The sequence below is a fragment of the Folsomia candida genome, unplaced genomic scaffold (genome assembly GCF_002217175.1).
Source record: "Folsomia candida strain VU population unplaced genomic scaffold, ASM221717v1 Fcan01_Sc001, whole genome shotgun sequence".
NCBI lineage: Eukaryota > Metazoa > Arthropoda > Collembola > Entomobryomorpha > Isotomidae > Folsomia > Folsomia candida.
Window position 1 is genome coordinate 15,484,531 of NW_019091193.1, and position 21,019 is coordinate 15,505,549.

The following is a 21,019-nucleotide window of genomic DNA, read 5'->3' on the forward strand; positions in this document are numbered from 1 at the left end:
GCCTGCAAGACGAAATAATTTGAATGGAGATTCCAACCAAATTGAAATCTTGCTGCAAGAAGGACTGTTGAGCGAGTTGAATGATGATGATAGTTGTTGTTGGGCTTGTAATCATGGAGTTTTAGTAGATATGTGGCTGATATGTGCTCACTCCGCCAACTCAGAGTTAGTCACACTTCGGTGCTTTAGGATGGTTTTTTACATGCCGTATTCCTGGTCATAAAGTAGCATCCATAATCCATGCTCTATTATTTATACCTACGAACATATTATTATTGTGCCCCTGGCTAGCCTTGCATATGAATACATACATTTATCCCCTCAAATGCTTTCCCTTCCCGTGTAGGCTCACTTCTCTTGGTGACATTGGGTGGACCTATGTGCTCGTCATGTGGGTCCAAAAGTTATTAACCACGATTATGCGAGTCTGATAAGCTGATTCAAGAGTCTCTTGGATGGCTGGTTGGTTGGTTGTGGAGATTCTTTCGGGTAGGATTTTAAATGATGCACCACTGATATAATCCCTTCTTTACTATTTAGCTTTCCTGTCTGCCCAAAAATGTCAACCATCGTCGACGCAGACAGGACATGTAAAGGATCACAATTCTAGTTTTTCTTTTCACCTTTTTATTATCTTGGCAAGATTTTTCAAAGTGCTAAGTATGTAAACCTTTTGTAAATACATAGCATTCGACAACTCCCCTCTTGAACTCTACTCCACAACCTGACTTGGAACAACAAGCACATCACTCACTCCCGATTATTAGAGAACCCATCCCGAGTCCCGACACATCGTGCCCAGATAAAACTTGAAACCAATACCTAAGGTGTTTCGTATGGTCGACATTTCCTAAGCAAACTGGTTGATTTTTGACCGTGGTACAAAACGATCATAAAATTGACACCTTTTCATTCTAAAAATACTTACATATCTATTATACGCGTTAGCCAGAAATGTTTGGTTGAGTGAAGGATGATCATAATTACATAGGATGAAAGCACAAATTGTCAGTGTTGAGGGTTGAAATTTCTGGGATGAAAAGAGTAATCCTACTTATTCCTCCTTGTAGTAGAATGCTTACGACGCAGAATTGGAGTATTACATTGCTTTAGAAGAACCTCTACGACGTACATGTGCATGCATGCACATTATCCGAAATACGTTGCCCAAAATCCTAGCAACTCTATTGCTAACCTTCCCTTCTAACCCATAGAGGAGATGAAGACTTTTTTTACCGAGAATAGGGGTCCACACATTCAGCCTATTTCTTCCTCAGAAGTACATATGTATGTGTATATAGTGCTCAGAAGGATGGTAGCATTTTGGATTATAAGGGTATTACAATAACCACAAGAATTTTTCCATGCACATGAAAAGCTTCTCTTCGGAGCCCAACAATAGGGCAATTGGATTGGATGGCTGTTAATAATGATGAGGATGACGAGAAGAGTGGTGGTGGGCAATCTGTCGAAATTCTGGTTTAAATCTAACTGAGAGCTTCTGAGCGTTTGCCAGCCACACCGCCACACGAGAAGTCATGCAGGCTCTGCTGTTGTGCTGTGGATGTTGTAAATGTAATGGTGGTAAATGGGAGTAGGAATTGGAAGGGTTTATAGTTTGAAGAAACATCATCGTTTATGTTTTTCTTGTGCAAGTCTCAAACTTTTACAGCTCTTTGTGTGGATGGATCCGTTTTCATTGTAAACTGACTGACTGGCACTTCCATTAAACTTTGCGTTGCCACTTTTGTTTTGACACTCCACTCCTTTGCTTTCTCCACCTCCATCCAGCTTCACTCACCCTATTTCGTTCGACTCCAAATTTCGTTCGGGATGACGATGACGGATAAATTCTCTGCTTCGCTTTTTCCTCCTCTGTTAACTATCGTAAATTGAGTACATAAAATATTTAGCCATACAATAACAAAGGAAACTCTGTGATCCTGCTGATGGAGTGACTTTTGACTTTTAATTGCAAACTTTCTCTCACCCGAATTATATCTCTATCGCAAATGTATGCACATTGGTGACAGTCCAGATATCCAGAAGGACTGGCTTTCCATTTTATGTCCTGACAATAATGTGCATGCATTTGCAAGTGGAGGAAATGAAATGAAAATGGGCGATGAACGAGCTCATTGGGATGAAAGAAATTATGGCAAGTGAGCTCATCAGCCTATCAACAATGTCTTTCTCATCATCATCCTTTATCCATCTGTCTCTCCCCTCTTTTCAATGAGGACGACAATAACAAGGAGCGGAAAGCACTATGCACTAAATAAAAATCAGAACATCATCTCAACCCAGCAAGCACAAGCCCAGATCGAAACAACTCGAGATGATTAGCAATTTAGAAGCAATATAGAGATGAGCTACAAGATTGAGTGAACCTGATATATTTACTCGTGGCCATCCTCTCTGATGCAAAATTGTCGTCTATTGACGGCATGAAGTTATGCATATGTATAAATGCAATATGTATCATACATATGTAAAACTGCATGATGCGTGCATAGGGTATTTGAAATGTTTCTATTAAAAGTCACTCCTCTCCTAAATATAAAGTCAAAACTAAAGACAATGCAGAAACGTGATAATTTTTGTTGAGGATTTTCATGGAGTCGTAGTTGACCACATCAAAAATCCTTGAACCCAATTTCTAAAAAGAACCCCTTGGTTGGGATGGGACACGTCATTTAAGTGCCGGCGACTGCCAACAGTTGAACAGTGTGTGGTAGGATTCATTAGGCTTTCCAAAGTTAGTTTGCAATAAGCTATCCCTTGTTGTCTGCTGAGGGATACTTTAGACTTGACATAAAGGCGACGTGGTGGTTGGCTGCATGGTTGGAGAAATTGCTATCCACAGGGTCCTGTATTTTATGGTATGACTTGGAAATGGGCGAAAAACAAGTAAGGGGGACCCAAAAGGCATTTTTGAGTATATGGATGACTATGTATCTCTCCTGGTTCAGCTACTGAATTACTTTGACTTATTTGGTGAGTGCAATATGGATACGCGGAACTCCTGCTTGCGACGGTTGAACAAGACGAGAGAGCAAACAAGATAAAAGATGGAAGAATTGCTTCTTTCTCATATCCTGTAGCTCATCCTTCTCCAAAGTCTAACTCCAACTTTTGGGTTATTCGCTTTGCAGTAGCACAATTCAACTGTGGATGTTGCTTGCATTCAAAGCAGGATTTATTGGCTCAGCAGCAAGCAACCTTCTTCCCAACTTTTACAACCAAGTCTGTGATCCTTTGATTGTATCAACTTGTGATGAAGCTCTCACTGCCTGTGTCTTCCCATTATTATTTTGTTCGTGTAAACAAAAATCGGTTTTCACTTTTCCGTTAAACACAGTCAACAGTGGTTTTGCCAACAAAATCGATATGTTTAAGAAACTTGTTTAAACATTCCAAGCAATTTTGTCACCTTTATTTCAATTTTTATTATCCAGAGTATTAAAATGCTAGCCGGACAATTTCTTACAATGTTTTTCTGTTTCATTAATAAGAAAATCTTAGGAAATTATCTTAGGACTCTTAATAATCCTAGTCAATTGCGATTTTTAGAATCCGATATGTAAATATGACAATTTAATAAACATCATTGACTATTGAAATTGAGGATTGAAAGGTCAATCAATCATCTGCCGAGATTCAGATGGCCTTTTATTTAAAAAAATACCATGAAATGATAATACTTACTCCATAGGATAAAACATGTATTAATATGTGTATGCATGTTGCGCATATCACATGCAGCATGTATCATGCAAGCGTTTTTGGCTTTCCTAAAAGTCTTACATCATTTTAATTTAGTTTGTTCCGGCAAATTGCGACATTGGTTGTCACCAAATATTTATTTTCTCGTCTTGATTTCATTTCAAGATGTTTTCAGTTTTTAGCCAGAATGAGGTCTATGAATTTTATTTCAGGATATGGCAACTTGTATAAATGAGAAGTCGAATTGTACACCAAAATTTGGTAATGCAGTTGGGCCATCTGACAAAAATTTTGAAGCGGATCTGACCCTGACTCGGGCTAAATAAATCCGGGAGGCTAAGTAGTTCTTGACGTTTTACAATGCACATTTTAATTATTAATAAACATTTCACACGCATTTTTTATATGAACCAAAATATTTCATTTAAATGTTTCAATTACCTATCTAATTGCAGCATAAGTATTTGGTGAAAGACACTAATTATTTCGTACATAAATATTATTATACGTTGTTGAGCCGAATAAATCAATTTACATATTTACTTAAAGGAGGTATTTGCTTGCAGTTTGTAAGCATTAAAGGAATGTTTCGTCATCACTATTTTTATTAAATATTCTTATACAATTGTATGTGCTCTTTGCATTACTCTTTTCTACACAAGTATTCATCATTAGCCTTTATGCCATGAGGTTGGACTACTGATAGGCTATAGAATCGTTTGTGCATAATTATTATAATATTTTGCTTAGAGTTATATTTTATTTAACTGCAGAATTTGTTGTATTAGTTGGCAACTCGCCTTCCAGAGACAATTATCCATTGGAATAAACTAAGATTTAGTGACTTTGAACCCGGTATGTGGCATGTTCTCGTATAATGAGATGACGGTGCTGAAGTATTTGTATGTACGGTGTAGTCATGTATGTGCGACAACCACCAAAAGTGAATTACAATGCCACACCGTGCATAATAGGCTTCATACATTATTCGAAATCCTTGCTTAACGTAAGATTAGTCTGGCTGGCACTGGCAGCCTACGTCGCGTTGATCTCACAATTTGAGCTCACTATGAAGTTAATCCACGGCTCCAACGCAGTGCAATGTAACATGCGTAATGGTGAAAGAAATTTCGGAATAAGAGTAAAATTGGATTTTTGGCGTGGATTTGAGTGAGTGAAAGCTGGAGTGAAAGCGTTTTTGGGCACCTTTGAGTGGGTGTGGCGGGCGCAGACGTGGCCATGGAGTCAAACCACTTCAGGGTTGTTATTCATTTATGGGACACTATAATATATCCAAAGGACATCGAGATCCGTGCGTTGATACTACACAACCTCCCCTCCTTAGATCAGGGTGGCCAGGAGATTTTCCTGCCCATAAATAAGTAAATTTAAAATAGTTGAGTTTGACATTAGTTATGATAACATAGCTATTTAAATTCTTCAACCAAAATGGTGCAAGAATTTTCAAAATCCTAGCAAAATTGGATTTTTTGATGAGCTTTTGAAAATGGTGACATTCGTGGATCGCTTTTAGGGGGTGCGGCAGGCGCAAATTGGACGATAAAACTACTTCGGGGTTTTAGTAGACTCATAGGATACTACAATACCAAGGGACATCAAAATCTGGGGGTGAAAGATAGGGGACCTCTCCTCCTTTAGTAGCCAGGTGCAGGTATGAAAACACTACACATCTCGGCAATCCAGGCACCGTACAGTAATAAAAAGTAGTCACAACTTTTTAAAACAAGAGAGACATCGACCATTTCATTTTGGATTCAGATTTAAACGACATTAATGATGATGATGAATAAGCTTTTTCTATTATTTTCCCCTTTTATCTCAACCAGATGCATGATGCTGATCGTGTGCCTCCTCTTCACCAAACCAGACAACGGAAGACACTTCAAACTGCAATGTTAACTTTTCTCCAAAATATTCTTATTTCATATTCTCTGCCAAAATATTTTCGGAAGTCATTAGCTCTCACAACGTTAGCTTTCCCAAGTCAAAAGTCAAGTTGAACAGACACAAAATTTTCCATAGTTTGTAGTTAACATTTGATAACCACCTTTAATTATTTTAATGAAATCGTCATGATTAAGAATGGCACACAACTGAGCGGAGGTCAATTATTGCACAATTTACTATTAGATCTTTCATATATTTTATGTACTACGATTTTACTTTATGCTATCTAATGTATAAAACTCTTTGCTTTAAATATTTTGCTGACCAATGTGACACTTTGCACATGAACATAAATATTTCCATCTAATTACTGAATACATACATCTTTATCAGGAATCGAATAAGTTCGCTCAGCAGATGAACCCATGTAATAATAGCTTGCACATCATTTCCATCATTATTACCTCCACTGCGGTTGCATCTCATTCTCGTCATATGTTCTCGTCGCATCGTTATCAAAGGGGAGGCCAAGTTGTATGAATAAACACGTTCGCTCTGTCCCGCTTATCACAACTGTAAAACGAAAGTGCATACATGAGCGTCTAATAATGTGTGTAATGTTCCGGTTTTAGGATGGTGGAGATGCAACCAGCCCAGAGAGAGAGAAAACATCAGATTTCCACCCAGACTAACTCGCTGATGCTCGAAAGGGCCATTTATGGTTCACAACAACCTCTGCTCTGGTGCACCGCAGATGGGAAATCTGATGGGTAAAATATTGATCTATACGAATCTATGTAACATTGAGAAGCAGAGAGGTTTCGGTCTGTGTGCTTGAAAATTAAATCAAACCCCACACAGCACAATGGGATGCAATTTCACTGTCATCAGTATAACATGTACTTGAGCCTAAAAAATTATAAAATCATCCTCGCACCTCACAACTTTACAATATGCATCCATAATACCATCAGATATGTTTGAGATCATGTTTGATACGTGTTTCCGAACTGGTTTGTTTTGTTAGCAAAAGCTATTTCTTTACGCAAGGTTTGTGTCCCCTGCTGTGAGTGAGTGTCGCTGAGCTAAAATAGGCCGAGCATTTTTTCCTCCCCTTCGAGCCTGGTTTCAGAGAGAGAGCGAGAGAATTGAGAAAGTCAAGAGAGTGGAATGGACAAGAACTGCAGGATTGGAGAGAGAAAAGCGAGGAGGAAAGGCATATTGTTATTACGAGTGAAGTGAAGACTCCGACGAACTACTGAATGTTCACTTCTCTCACTCACTCACTCAGTCACCACATCGGAGGATGATGATGATGCCAGGAAAACAGAGAGGGTTTTATAACTTTTATCATATCCACCACAACCTCAGTCGAGTCAGCTACATACTTGGGTACGGATCCTACGGAAAAATTCTGCACCAAAGAAAGCGGCTCATCATCTCGCCTGTCGAATAGATTGAGTGCGAGGTCGGGTAGAGTATATCTGGAAATCTTGACTACGCAGATATTGCACACTTCACCATCTAGTCTATGATCTGCGAATTGCATGCATACATTTTCAGACGCTTTCTCCAAATGCACCGCCTGCTTAAATAATTCTCGCATGCATATCTTTATTTGGAAAATGCAACATTATTGTCAATAAAAACAACCAAATTCTGAGCAGATTGCAATATTGTCGGTTGATTGTTACTCTGTCAGAAAGACTGGAAGCCACTGAATACACGGAAAAGAGCATTAAGGGAAGTAGCAAGGGATGTGAAAGTTATTTACTAATTTCTTTGAACAAAAAAGGCGGTATGAAGGTTGATGCATAATTATATGGTACTTGAGCAACTCATCATTTAAGTAGTTTCGTGATTTTGTCTCCTTATCATGAGAATTACGAGATCAAAATGTTTTTTCACTTTTATACAGTGACATCAGATCGTATTCAAATGGAAAAACCTTTTGTGCTTATGCAATAACCTTATCGTGGTTTACATGCTTGGTACACGACCATAACAAAACTACGGACGGAAATCCTGTACCAAACTCTCTTAAATTTAATTTTGTTAGTAATAACCAATGATATTGTGCATAGTTTTTCAACGTATTTTAAAGAAAGTTATTACTTTTACTCAACCGTAGATCCAAGTTTTTCGTCCAACTAGTTCTAATTTAGTTTTATATGCTCCATTAAATGAAATGTCGTCATACGTTATTTATTTATGTTGCATACTACGACTTAATTTTCTTTTATTGCATCGGCCAAGTTAGATCATTTGATGGAGCTGGAAGCCGGACATAAAACGTCTTTATTTCTTTATCCGTTATCCCCACCAGCAGCAAAGCTGAGCTGATGTGTTACATATTTGAAAATACGAGATTTATACTGTAGGCATACATAAATGCACTTGCAAGCACATTTGGAGTGGAGCATTTCATGGAGGACCAGCCGGCAGAGTGTCAGGAGTGGCACATCATTACAAGTGCTTGACGCGAGAGTTGAGCTAAAACTTGTTCTTATCTAGTCTGTGCAGTTCATGGAGTTTTAGTGAAAGCCTTTCTTGTCCTCGTATAAATGGAGAATAATATGGCCTAGGTTAGGTTGTGACTTGTAAAGGAATGGATGATAGTGCACGTTCAGCTATCTTCGACGATCACTCGCATAGGACACATATGCACGTAGACCATACCCACAAGACCAGAGCTCTCCGCTACGCTAAAGGCTTTTCAAACAGCGCTCATACTAATGGGAAGCGAGTGGGGGCAGAGGAGATGATGTACGGACGAAGGGAGTTCCTATGACTCCAATAAGCTTTCAGTCCTTACGTACAATGGGCAGCACCTTGAAAGCTGAGCCGACTTTCACCATCAATTTTCCGTTGTTGAATTCCTTCCTCCATATATCGCGTCGTCGTTCAGTTGAACAAATACAAATACTGCGCATACCACGAGCAGCAGCAATGTGCACGTCGGGAACCACTTTGTTCATCCGTTCGTATTATAGGAGGACGCAGGAATTGGTTTGCGAGACCTGTTCTCAAAATAGAGGGATATGCATGTGTTGTGGTGCTTGTGGTATTCGTGTGGTTCTCGGTTTGCCAGGAAATGCTGTGCCCTGCTCTCTCTCTCCCACTCTCGGTGTTATGTCTTGCGGATTTATTCCTACTGCACTCCAATGACCACTTTTACTTTTTTACCCGCTCTGCCTGTGCTATCAATCATGCTAACTTTACCAAGTGGCTGCTGGTGAGCAGATTGGTGGGTGTGATGTTAGGTTACGTGTACACTTACTTCTTGATGATGGAATAAATGTCATCGTCAATCCGGCACCTTGTCAACCCAAGTTTTTCTTAATTTTTCAGATACTACTAGATGATCTTTTGACCTAGGATTCGTTTCATGTCCTACACCATACATGTTTTTTGAGTTTATGTAACATGAATAGACACCCCATTTTCCAAAATTGTCCCCCAGAAAGACAAATCGTCCACAGAATTGTGGATTTAGTCCTTTTAAGAGTTGTGTATGTTAAACTCGTTTAAATTATCGACAGCTTTAGTATTATCAAAATGTACACATGTCTCATTATAATATTGATCTTTATTATTGGTGTAAAACGGGGTTGTAGTCGCTGGTTTGTAGGTTTGAACATACACATACATTTGTACATATATATTTTATGCATCTATGCTTTCACACACAACTACTGGGTAAATTTCTGAGAATATGCATAATATGCAAGTGGGTTTTCATGCTCGTCGTGTGAGGTGGTACATCGTTCACATATTCAAGTGCTTCGCATTGAATATGCCTACACAGAGTGCAATGAGGGCCTAAAGTGGGAGTGAAGGAAAGGGAAAGAGTCGCATGAAAAACAAATAAAAGGAAAGCAAAGGTTACTTTCACTCGTCTCCTGGCAAAGGTTAAGTTTCATTTCTTTTACGGCAATTCAAACTTCAGCACTCGACATGGTATGTTTGGTTCAATGCGATATTTGATTGTACAGCACTCAATATCTGTAGACTCGATTCATCCAGAGAAAGCAAGTAGAAAACACACTGACACTCTTGTAGTTGGTGGTGGACCACTTGAAGTCTGAATCGAGAGACATATTTATATACAACATTCTTGACAAAGGTATAGGCGATAGGATTTGAAAAAAACTATATATTTAGGTGCATGAAGGCAATAGAACCAGAAAATCGACCAGAAATCAGAATCATTCGTTTTGGGGAATCGGGCATATTCGGTGTAAGGAAAATATTCTTCAACAGTATATTTTCTCAAGAGCAGTCTTCATGAAATATTCGGCTCCATCTAAACAAAAACAAGTTATTGCAATTTAAAAAAATTAAAAATTACCTCCACATTTCTTCGAAAACTACTTATTTATGTTTGAAATCGCACCAGGGTTTCAGGGGAATCAATTAAAGTGCTTTATTATTTTGCACTAAATTTTAATTGGCCAACTGCAATGATGAATGGCAATAGAAAATCTACGAGCATACCCATATCTGCATGCTTGTCTTATTTTCGGGAGCCAGTCTCACCAAAATATATTGTGCCTCAATTTTAAAAATCTCAAACAATTGCGTAGGTCACCTATTGACTATCTTTGAACTCTTTGAGCTATGTCTATGTCAAGCTGGTCAAGATAAAAATCATATTTGTTTCGTTCGCCATCATAGACAGGCTGGCCTATCGCACGACCAATAACAACTTTTACGTCACAGTTGGGGTATTACTGGGTAATTTTCTGAGCACATGACTAGACTTGAACTATGATTAGAAGGCCTCGAAATGACTCAGATATTACTGCTGAATATCATTCCAATAAGTAACAGTCGACTTGCTACTTATCTTAGCAATCCAATAATTTTACCGTTAACCGACCATGCCTGTCTTGAGTGTAAGTATACAAAAATGATGTGACTTGTATCCTTTGGTCAACTCTTTTCACATTCTTAAAAAAAAATATAAGGACGAGAACATAAAATTCTGGGAGATTATTTTGGTCGTCGTTATAAAACACAGAATACATGCTAGAAACCGACTTGGTCTTTAACTAAACGAAAAAGCAATCTCTGTGCCCTTGTTAATGTCGGCACAAAAAACAATAAAGTTTTGCTAACATTTTCTCTCCCAAGCCGGCGACTGTTAAGATGCAGTAGAGAATGCACATTTGAGGGGATATATTGTACGTATGTATACAAACGTATTAGTACGCAATACATCGAGTTATTGATTTCACCTCAGAGGTATAATTTACGACGACATCAGTCTAAAAAGAATAAAACATTGGGAAGCTATGTATAGAAGAGAGGTTAGAGCCCCATAAAATGAGATGAAATCGTATAATTACACTCACTGTGATTTGCAAGGATTTATTACGTTGTACGAGTACGAAACGCATGCAACACTAGTTTAGCTCTATCCGTAGTAAATCAAATTAAAAGTGCAAATCTTAATTGCAATTGATAGCGTTAAGGCTCATGTATGTACTAGGACTGGGATATTGACATCCTCCGACATTTGAAATCATGCATCCAACTTTTCTTGCACAGATTCACAATTTTCCTAGAATTGTACATGCACATGAATACACATGAATAGTGAGTTCAAATAAAATGCTTTTATATCCGTCACAATGAGCAACTCCTTGCTACACTTCAACGTAGAAATAAACATTGGAAATCAAGCTTGGTGAAAGTTTTTGTTTGGACTTTGGTCTAGATTTCCATGCAACCTGCATAGAATCGCTGTGACGAACCTTCAGGAGTGAGAAATGGACGTACTGTTGAAATAGTGCATAATTAATTTATTGTGTTCCGTTTATTCTACAATACGTAAACATCACGTATGTGCATTTATGGAATACAAAAAAATCGTCACCACCTTTGCCAACTGGATGTTGCCGTCAATTTTGATTAATAAAGTGTAGGTAGGGTAGAACTACTTAAACTAATACCAATTGTACTTGCCTTAACTCCATTCATTGACTTGCATTGACAAAGTATTTACAAGAGAGAAATTATGGAGCATAGTTTCCTTGCAAGAGGGACTTTCTCTGGTGGGCAATAGGCTGGGGTCGATGGGTTCTTTGCTGTCGAGTGCCGAAGAGCGAATCTGCAGAGAGAAAGACGAGGAGAGGGAAAGACTTGCTGTGCGAAAGCTTCTTTCTTTCTTTCTCCTTTCTTTCTCCGCCTTATTACCAGCACACCGTTGATTCTGCCTTTTTATTCTCCAGCTACAAAATGGAGACCTGGGCAGAATTATAAGCGAAGAATGCACCCGTTTTTTGTCCTCTTTCCATTTTATTTCATCCTTTGCCACGGTTCTTTGGTATTCAGGAGTCGGCTGCATCTCGTAAAAGCCTTAATAACCTCATCCTCAGAGTTCCTTTGCTTGAATTGTTGGACGATACGCTACACTTTTGTGTTGGCTTGAAAAATCTCACTCATTTTTCTGTGTTTAATTTACTTATGGCATAGAAAAACTAAGCTAGACATGTAGTTGCGTACATAGATGTATGTATGTATATATGCTGCATTAAATTAAATTAGAATCTGTTCATAATATACACGTATTTCTCATTCTTCAAAATCAAGTGACTAGTGCAAAACGAATTAGTGTTTTTTTAATGTACTAACAAAGATAAGTATTAGGAAATTTAGATACGACCTGTCTAAAGTTTTAGATGTATTTAGATACATACATGCATAAATATGCACATTTTATTGGCATGTTCTGCAGCATAGATTCCAGAAACCTTGTAAATAGTCAATCAAGCTGATCATGAAAAAACATACGAAATACGACGACTTGCTGAGGATGGGATTCGCACTTGTTTTGCATAAAATATTAGCTGATATATATGAAAGTGAAGGGGAAAGTAACTACAAGAGAGATTTGTACATATTGTTTACAAGGAGAACGATAGGATGAAAGTTCCTGGGTTACAGTTTGTTTAGAAGTTTAGATATATGCTTGCTTGCGTTTGTCTGAGGAGTTTGGTTGGTCGTAAGACAGTTGGGGTTTAAAGTCTGAGGATATTTTGTGTAAATGTAAGATCGGGTGAAATGGGATGAGTTGATTTTGGCTGAGTGAGTTCGGGTGGTTTTGGCAACTCCTTAGTTCCGGCGAAAAGCATAACTTAAGATATGCGCGTCCAAAATGTGTCATTCGTATGCTATATTGAAGTTTAATACAAACTTATACACGTTGTTGTTCAGTTTGCGTTTGATTTTACTTGACTTGTCTTTGGATTCACAACGTGTTGTAACCTTATCTATGGTGAGTTAAATTCGAGTTACTCACCAAAGAGTTGGGGTTTTCCTCTACTCCCAAACTAAGCTAATTGTAAATGTATTTTATGAATGTATTTGTATTTAAATTAAATAAATAATCCTATCTTTAAAAAATTCGAGTTGCATATTAGCGAGCTTTCTTTGATCTTTTCCCTAAAGAAGGAAGTAAAGTCTGCTCGAAGATGTGTGCCGTTGCATGAAAACGTACCGCGTGCATTTTTTGATAATTTATCTCGGTTAATATTGTCGCTTGTGGAAATGAAACTAAATAAGTTAATACTTCAAACAAATAACAGTCAAATAATTAATATAAATTGTGCCCGCAATCGCTTAAAATAACGTCGTCTTAAAATTTAAGACGACTGAAACTTAATGTTGGAGGAGACAAAAGAACACACCTTCAACTTTACATATAGGATTGACCTTTGGTTTATTCACAATACTAAATTTAGTATACATAATATGTGTATTTTACATACAAGTTTACTCAAAAAATTTAATGCTATTCAAAAACCTAAATGCGAGAATATGCAAAAAGAGGTTGTATACCTACATACATTAAATTCTTACGACTGGTACATATTTATATAATTGGTACACGATTTAAACTTAAATTTGAAACAAAATGTTAAGTAAAATTATAATCTTCCATTAAAAACGCATCAGTCAGAAATGAGAACTTTCCTTAGAATACTGGGGAAAGTATTCACATTTTTACTTTTTTTACCAACCAACCCAGTGTTTTCAAGAAATAAGACTTATGATACGTTGTACGTGTATTATTATTATAGTATAATATTTGTTAACAAGTCCTAAATATGTACATATGTATAATTCAACAAAGCCGTGTGACCCACTGTACTAACTGAAGTTAAATCTAATCTACCCTAATAAAAGTTCAGCTCATATTCAAGCATGTATAATTCTTGTATACAATTTACATCAAAAAGGAACACATTCCACATTTACAGTCAACCATACTGACAAAATAATTAAACGCCATTAAATACAGATAAGAAACAGTATATTTTGTAATAACTAATTTTGTAATTTCACTTCATTCCATTCCATCATTCTGAAAAGCTGCAAAATTTAAACGATCTGTCCTACTCTATGTGCACATTTGCTGAGGATATCCTGAGTGATATGCTACCCACTTGTTCATTATCTATTTACGCATGCTTAAAAAAAGATATGGATACTAATTTTCAGTTGATATACAAGGAATCATTCAAAGTTAGTGTTGAACATGTTAAGATCTTCAAATGGGGCTGCTCCAGTGTGAGAGTGAGGATCAAGCATCTGCAACATGTCCTGTAATTCACCGGTTCCTTGCGAATGGCCACCAGGTCCAGGCTGTTGGGGAACACCTTGATTAGTCGTTGAAGGTGATCCATCTGTTGGTCCCCCTTGGCCTTGCCATTGCCACATTCCTGCAACAACAATAATTATTGCATATATTGTATATATCGTAGTGTTTAGGTTCAGAATTCATTTTTGACAAACCTTGAGCAGTAGTTGGTGGATGATAAGAATTGGGCTGACCTGGTGCATTGACATTTACACCAGGGGCGGGTCGTGCAGATCCCCCACTCAACTGAGAGACAGAGCATGCATTTTTAAACTCAGATGACCATCATCATACAAAATAGAAATAAATGTTCACTTTACCTGTGTGTATGTTGGACCACTAGGAGATCGGTTCGGACTCAACTGATTATATTGTTGCTGATATCCTTCTGACCCAGACTAGAAATGACAAACAATTACGTTGTAACTAATGATATTATTATGACGAAAATAATAATAAGCCTCATAATTAATGATAGCATGCAAAATAAACCCTGTGCATTTATGCACATCACTCCTCCCAGTGGATTTAAATTAATACTTTCTGTACTGTGATTATAGCAGCCAGTACTATAGTACTTTGGATCTTTAACTAACCAACATTAGTTTGTAAATGCTTATGTTGTTCCATGTTGTAAAATTTCACGTTATTCATTTATTCGTTTTTCATTGCTCATTAAACTAAAGTAATTTAGGAAAGTATGGATCTAGTGACTTTTATTCCACTCGTGCAAATTATAAACATGAGACAACTTTCATATTTTTACATATGAAAGACAGCTTGTCCTGCAAGCTGAACTGCATACCAATGAAGCTGAAGTCGTTAGCCATTCAGAGTAATGACAATCACCACATTTTGAGAAAATATTTGAATGAAAGACTCGTAAAATTTTTAATACAGTCGTGCACGGCATAAACTGCAGGAGGTCCCAGTTTTAAGCAAATATCATGGCCCACGAAAAAAAATTATAAGCACTAAATTATAAACTCACTTGTCTAATGTGCTGCTGTTGTGATGTTTGACTCCAAGCAACTTGTCCAGGCGTGGGACTCGTAGTTGCCTTAGTCGTAACACGATTTAAGACACCTCCAGGAGTTGAATCCGTAGATCCAGTTGCATTGGACGATGCAGGCTGAGCTGGAGAATTGTAGCTTATGGGTGAACTGCTTTGACCACCCTCGTAGCTGTAACTGCTCGCACTTCCAGTTCGCGTACCTGCATGAGTTAATAAGTATTTCAAACTCTTTAATATCTACATATGTAGTAAAAAAAAGGTACGCATTGACTGCACATCTTTCTTATTCATGCAAATGCTGCCGATATGACTTGTATATTTGATATCAACATGAATGAAAAACGTTAACAAGGATTACTTTGAATGTGGGATGAAACCATGTGAGGCGGAGGGTACAATGCATCTCGGGGTGATCTTTGCATCGAATAGTCGAGGCCTGGTTGTGTCGCAAACGCCGGAGTAACGGTATGGTCGCCTGGATTGTTGTTATCCCCAGGAGTTGTCCCATCATGAGAATGTTGAAGTGCTCTGGAAATATAAACATGAAAATTCTTATGTAATCTATGCATGCACACGTATTAACTATACTAATGCATCCAACAATTTATTTGTTACTACTATTATTATATCTTTATACGTAATGTTTTCGCAAAATGATGTCATTTTTCACAACTCTACGAATCATTGATTCTCTCAATCCAATAAAAGGTTAGAGTTTTTATAAACATTTCACACGAAACCGTTATTTCCAACACTTTTTATCGTGTGATTTTAGGGAAAGCGTCTTATCTTTCATCTAATCATTTCATCTAGAAAATAAAAATGACATATCCTAAATACTAAAATTACTATCAGGGAAATGAGTTATTTCCCTTTGGTTCCTTCCCTTAATTGGACAAGGAGAGATTCTAATATTTAATAATCCTATATAAGGATTTGGGGTGGTGATTCTTATATTTCGTGTCTCACTGTTTTAAACGCATTGATGAAACGTAAGATGAATATTATTAATTCTTAGGATTAATATATATACTATAGTATACATGAATCCACGTATACATGCATATTATATAGAACCTCATATACACATATGTATGTATGTATTAGGATAAAGAGGGGTTGAGCGGGTCTGATCTTAATCAGTCATTTAATAATTTTGTTGCCTTTTTTCCCACAATTATTATAATGCACTTTGAAAATTGAATATGATGTGAACATTAACCCGATTAAGGAGTACGTACTTATTTATATAAGGGTCACACCGTTTGCATTTTGAATGGTGATTGAAAATGAGGGTGCAGTGATGAGAGCGTGTCACGAGTGAGTTATATGTGCATTCATTCAAAGTTGATAAGAGCAGTATAAAACTGGCCGACACTTACTTGGCAGATGTATTCGTGCATACGATGTATTCGACGTCTTCAGAGAATGGGTTAATGAAGGCGAAAGCAGATGTTCTTAACCAGACCCACTCTCGGTTTTTTGCCCGACATCGATACATTACTGACATCACCTGTCCTTTCAGCTTCAATACTGCAAAGACATAAAATATATTCATATCGAGGCACACAAAATAACGACATTTAATTTCTTCCACGGCTAGATTACTGGTAACTGACACGAGCAACGCATACATTTATGACCGCAAGTGTACTTTAGCATAGGACTGTAGAACAGTCGCCGTTTTGATAAAATCTGTCCTAAATGGAATATCTTGCAATATTTTACGACGAATATACTTTAATCAATTTATTATTGTTTCGCTCTGTTTTGTAATTCAACCTATAACATCTTTGACTGTGATGTGTAGTTAAATTAGGTGATCAAGAAAATATAACTTGACGTATTCTATGCATTAACGTTAAGATTCCACTCTGTTTTATAATTATGTATGTATATAGTCTCTTTTCTCTTACCTTGTTCAAAGCTCTCTTTCATGTGCGTTTGATCCTCAGGATGAAAAAAATCAAAGCAGCATTTTCCCAAAAGTTCTTGTGGCGTGTAGCCCAGTAGACCCATTACCCGTTGATCGACAAAGGTGAATTTACCGTCGATGGAATGTCTTAATATTAGATAAATAAATACACACTAATATAATAATTTCTCAACACGCATTAATTGTATTAACATAAATGTTTGTGATGAAAATATTTAATTCGTTTTTGTTAACTCACTAACCTTGTAATAAATTCGGCGGGTGACTGAGATGCGGACATGTCTGCAGTATTTGGAGATGAAGTCACTTGTAACCTACCAATTGCAACTAAACAACAATGAGATGTAGAATGTGCATCTGGTTCTTCGCCTGGCCTTTCCATGCTGACGCCAGAAGGGGGCCAGTTTTTTATGTATCCTGTGCAGTGTATAACAGCATAATTTAGTCCATCTCTGGACGGCCCAAGTGTATTTCGACGTCGGAGACGATTTAAATGCCCTGCAGTCATTGATTCGTGATGTACATTTCCAACCTTCATCCTACCTAAAAATTAAGACCTTTCGCTTTAGCACAAATTTTTAAACGGACTCGTTCTTCATCCATAATTATTAAAACAACACTCACAGATAAACCCACGCCTGGAGCCCATGCACAATCTCATGGAAGCTGACATTATTTAAAACAAAATAATCTTTATAAAGTTACCTCTTATTTAAGAAATACAAATTAAGCAAGAATAATTTCTCAATACATACATTGGTGCCCTTCCTTTTTTACAGTGCCTGTCTTCAAGTCAAGTATCCGTCCAGTATTTTGTGGTTCTTGGGTTGACAACTGTTCTCTCACTTTACTGTTTCAGATAAGAACGATTTGTGAGCCATCATAAGTGATAATTTTAATAAATATGTAGTATTACTAGGGTAGTAAGGAAATAATACCTGACATCTTCGGGATGTAAGTGATCAAAAATACAGGAGCCATACCACTCTGGTTGAGATTGATTGAGAACTATAATATACATATTATAAACATAAGTATTGCAGTATTGTAATAGTTATGATTGTAAAATGGTTAAATTTCGAATAAATACCTGGGGTTACAGAGTCAGAGACGTAAATAATTCGACCAGTGTCGCATCCCACGACGAAGAGGAAGCCATCCGCCGCTTCAAGAATAAGATCTTTAGGATCAATAAAATAAAATAATTAGATTGTGCCACCAGCCAGATCTATCATAGGGAAACAGTAATGCTTGTGAAAATGCTGAAATGTGGATCGAATTAGACTTACGTTTCAATTCCTGGTCCGTAAGAAAAGACGGTTTGTATGTTCCATCCGGTGTTTGATTATTCGAACCTGCCCCATCAGCAAAAATACAAATTCCACAAAAAAGAGGGTGCTCGAAATGTAATAAAATTGTAAACTTAGCATATCTCAGACGTTTAAATAAATTTCAACGTTTTTTGGAACATTTAGAATATACTTCGTAGTCTGAGATACTCGGTGTGTGCATGGAAAGGTCACTTACCACGTAATGCTTTCATATGGGCCACAGCCATTCTTAGGATGGTCAGTTTGTCTGGTTTCCTGGCAAGTGCACTAGAATAAATTAGTGCAGAAAATCAGTAATTACACTGAGACCAAATCTACATATCTTCCAAATAAACTCTTGCAAATAAAGCAATACAATACAAACTTGTAACTTTTACCTGCACGTGGGCACCATATCCGAAAGTTCAGTTATGTATGCAGTCATTTTGTTGCGACGACGCCGCTCAATTTCGCAGTGATTTTCCCTGCATTAAATTCAAATACGAATCGACAAAATATTTCCAGCAGTTCGTGAATTCGAAGGATACATCATGAGATTTCTAATACCTTGCAAATCGCTCCTTGTCTTGAATGTTCTCGTCGTCCATTCTGGTGTATTTCGAGTCACTACTTTCCTCGTCAAAACTATAAAACCAGCCGATAACGCTTAGTTCTACAACTGTACATTAAAATAGGTCCTAATTCAACTATTCCTTGAAAAAATCTAACTAGAAATCCATATTGGCCGACCAATATTTATTTCATATACATTTATCCTATACAGAATCTAAGATTGGTCCTCATTAAGTTATCTTCTAACCTATCTCTAATTAACGATAAAAGATAAGAAAGCATTAGACTTAATACGCTAACATCACATTATTCGCTCGTACATTACCAACCATGATAATTCAGTCTCAACAATGAATGGTTCCCTTTTCATTAAGATTTATTATTATGATGTTGATGTCTTTTATGCGATTATTTTGACGATTGCCAGATGAATACAACAATATATGTGAAATACTACACTTTTTGTCAATGAATTTCTTCCGGTTTTTCATTAAATGCACATCTAATACATAAGCATAACTTACCCTCCCAAAATAATATTTGATTGCGATGGTGTATCAAGTATTTTAGAATCAAATCCTGTGAACGAATGATCAATAATTTGACTTGATTCGTAATTTACTCTCTTAATTAATAATTGCACTAAAAATAGTGTTAATAATAACCTGTAAAATCGTCTGCAACCGCAGCCATCAGAACACTAGGCTAATCATTGGTAATAGGTAATAGTATTCATCGAATTTTTGTTTAATAATTTCGAACACTGCTGCAGCACTTGATGCACTCACAAATAATAGATTTTGTAATTTTGTAACCGTCTTCTTGATGAAATGTTTTCAAGAACAGGAAGGAGCAGCAAGCACTTTCCTGTGGAGAAGGACCAAGTGAAAATAATAAGCTAGTAATTTTCCCCAGCAGCAACAGCAGCAGAAACCTGAATTACAGGGAAAAGTAGGGGAAAAGGTATGTTTAATAACTGAGCTGCAGTAAATACACGAATCGTAGAATCTTGGGGTAAATAAGACCGTCTTTTACTAAACTCGTCGATTCGGTCAGATGCAATATTACATTTCATTCAGCCGTGTGTTATTTGAGAGCTCGTCGGGTGTGTTGTTGTGTGGGGGATGCCTTTTGATCTTAAATCCTTTCATGTGTTATTATGCTACACATATGTATGCGACTGCGAGCATATACGTATAATACATAAGGTGTTTTCATGTAAGATCACCAGCACTGACATGCACATAGTGCTTTTGTGTGCATATACATAATAGGACCCGACATAATTATACGTTCCGTACGACTATCACGAAGGAGCAAATAATAAGCATTCGATCCCCTTCACTTTGACTATGTGAGTTCCCCTCTTTGCTACCAAGACGTTCACACGAGTTTGAAAATTCGCCAATGTTTGGACCAGGGAAGCAGGAATTTTTTATGCAACGATTTCGTCTCCAACTGTTCTATGTGGGTTTCTGGGGGGTGGGGGTGGATGACAAAGGAAAACTATGTGAACTTGGATGGAGGGGGAGCTCAGTCAGTCGCAATCATAGATGCGGTCGGTGCAAGTCGGGAGCTTTGTATGCACATACACACACTTTGCTTTTCCTCTCTCGTCTCATTTTTCTTATTTCCAAAAATTATGAGAATTCGTGGAATTCATACTCAAAACATGTCAAAATGTAGTTTCCAAGTGTAGCCCCAGAGATATTTGTACAAGAATTTATATGAACACTTTCGTATTGGTTGATCATTTAGTTAGGATGAATACATAATGATTTCACCATGATGCAAGAAATTATATCATTTCTATTTTATTTTCTCGTGTTATCTAATCCTTATCGAATTCTTTTTGAAATGGAAATTCCAGTTTCCCTTGATGGCCTCTTGGACGAGATGGAAAT

At 37.2% G+C, this 21,019-nt stretch overlaps 1 protein-coding gene across 4 annotated transcripts; it reads right to left on the bottom strand.

Annotated features, from left to right (window-relative positions):
- Window positions 1-13,332: 13,332 nt before the first annotated feature.
- On the bottom strand, window positions 13,333-20,280 carry LOC110858606 (aryl hydrocarbon receptor nuclear translocator homolog). 4 transcript variants are annotated; one of them, XM_022107453.2, is made up of 18 exons: window positions 19,781-20,280; window positions 19,640-19,694; window positions 19,110-19,187; window positions 18,941-19,027; window positions 18,760-18,830; window positions 18,522-18,587; window positions 18,323-18,412; window positions 18,171-18,240; window positions 17,988-18,082; window positions 17,857-17,898; window positions 17,475-17,775; window positions 17,213-17,358; window positions 16,679-16,829; window positions 15,655-15,824; window positions 15,273-15,496; window positions 14,602-14,679; window positions 14,437-14,527; window positions 13,333-14,363 (listed from the first exon to the last, which is right to left on the bottom strand). In XM_022107453.2, exons 1-18 carry the CDS (start codon window positions 19,806-19,808, stop codon window positions 14,158-14,160), a joined length of 2,049 nt encoding a protein of 682 aa, XP_021963145.1. In that variant the 5' UTR covers window positions 19,809-20,280; the 3' UTR covers window positions 13,333-14,157. The 4 variants fall into 4 exon arrangements, with proteins under 4 accessions (XP_021963145.1, XP_021963129.1, XP_021963121.1 ...); XM_022107437.2 differs by having other exon boundaries at window positions 18,522-18,596; XM_022107429.2 differs by having other exon boundaries at window positions 18,522-18,596; window positions 18,941-19,030.
- Window positions 20,281-21,019: the final 739 nt, after the last annotated feature.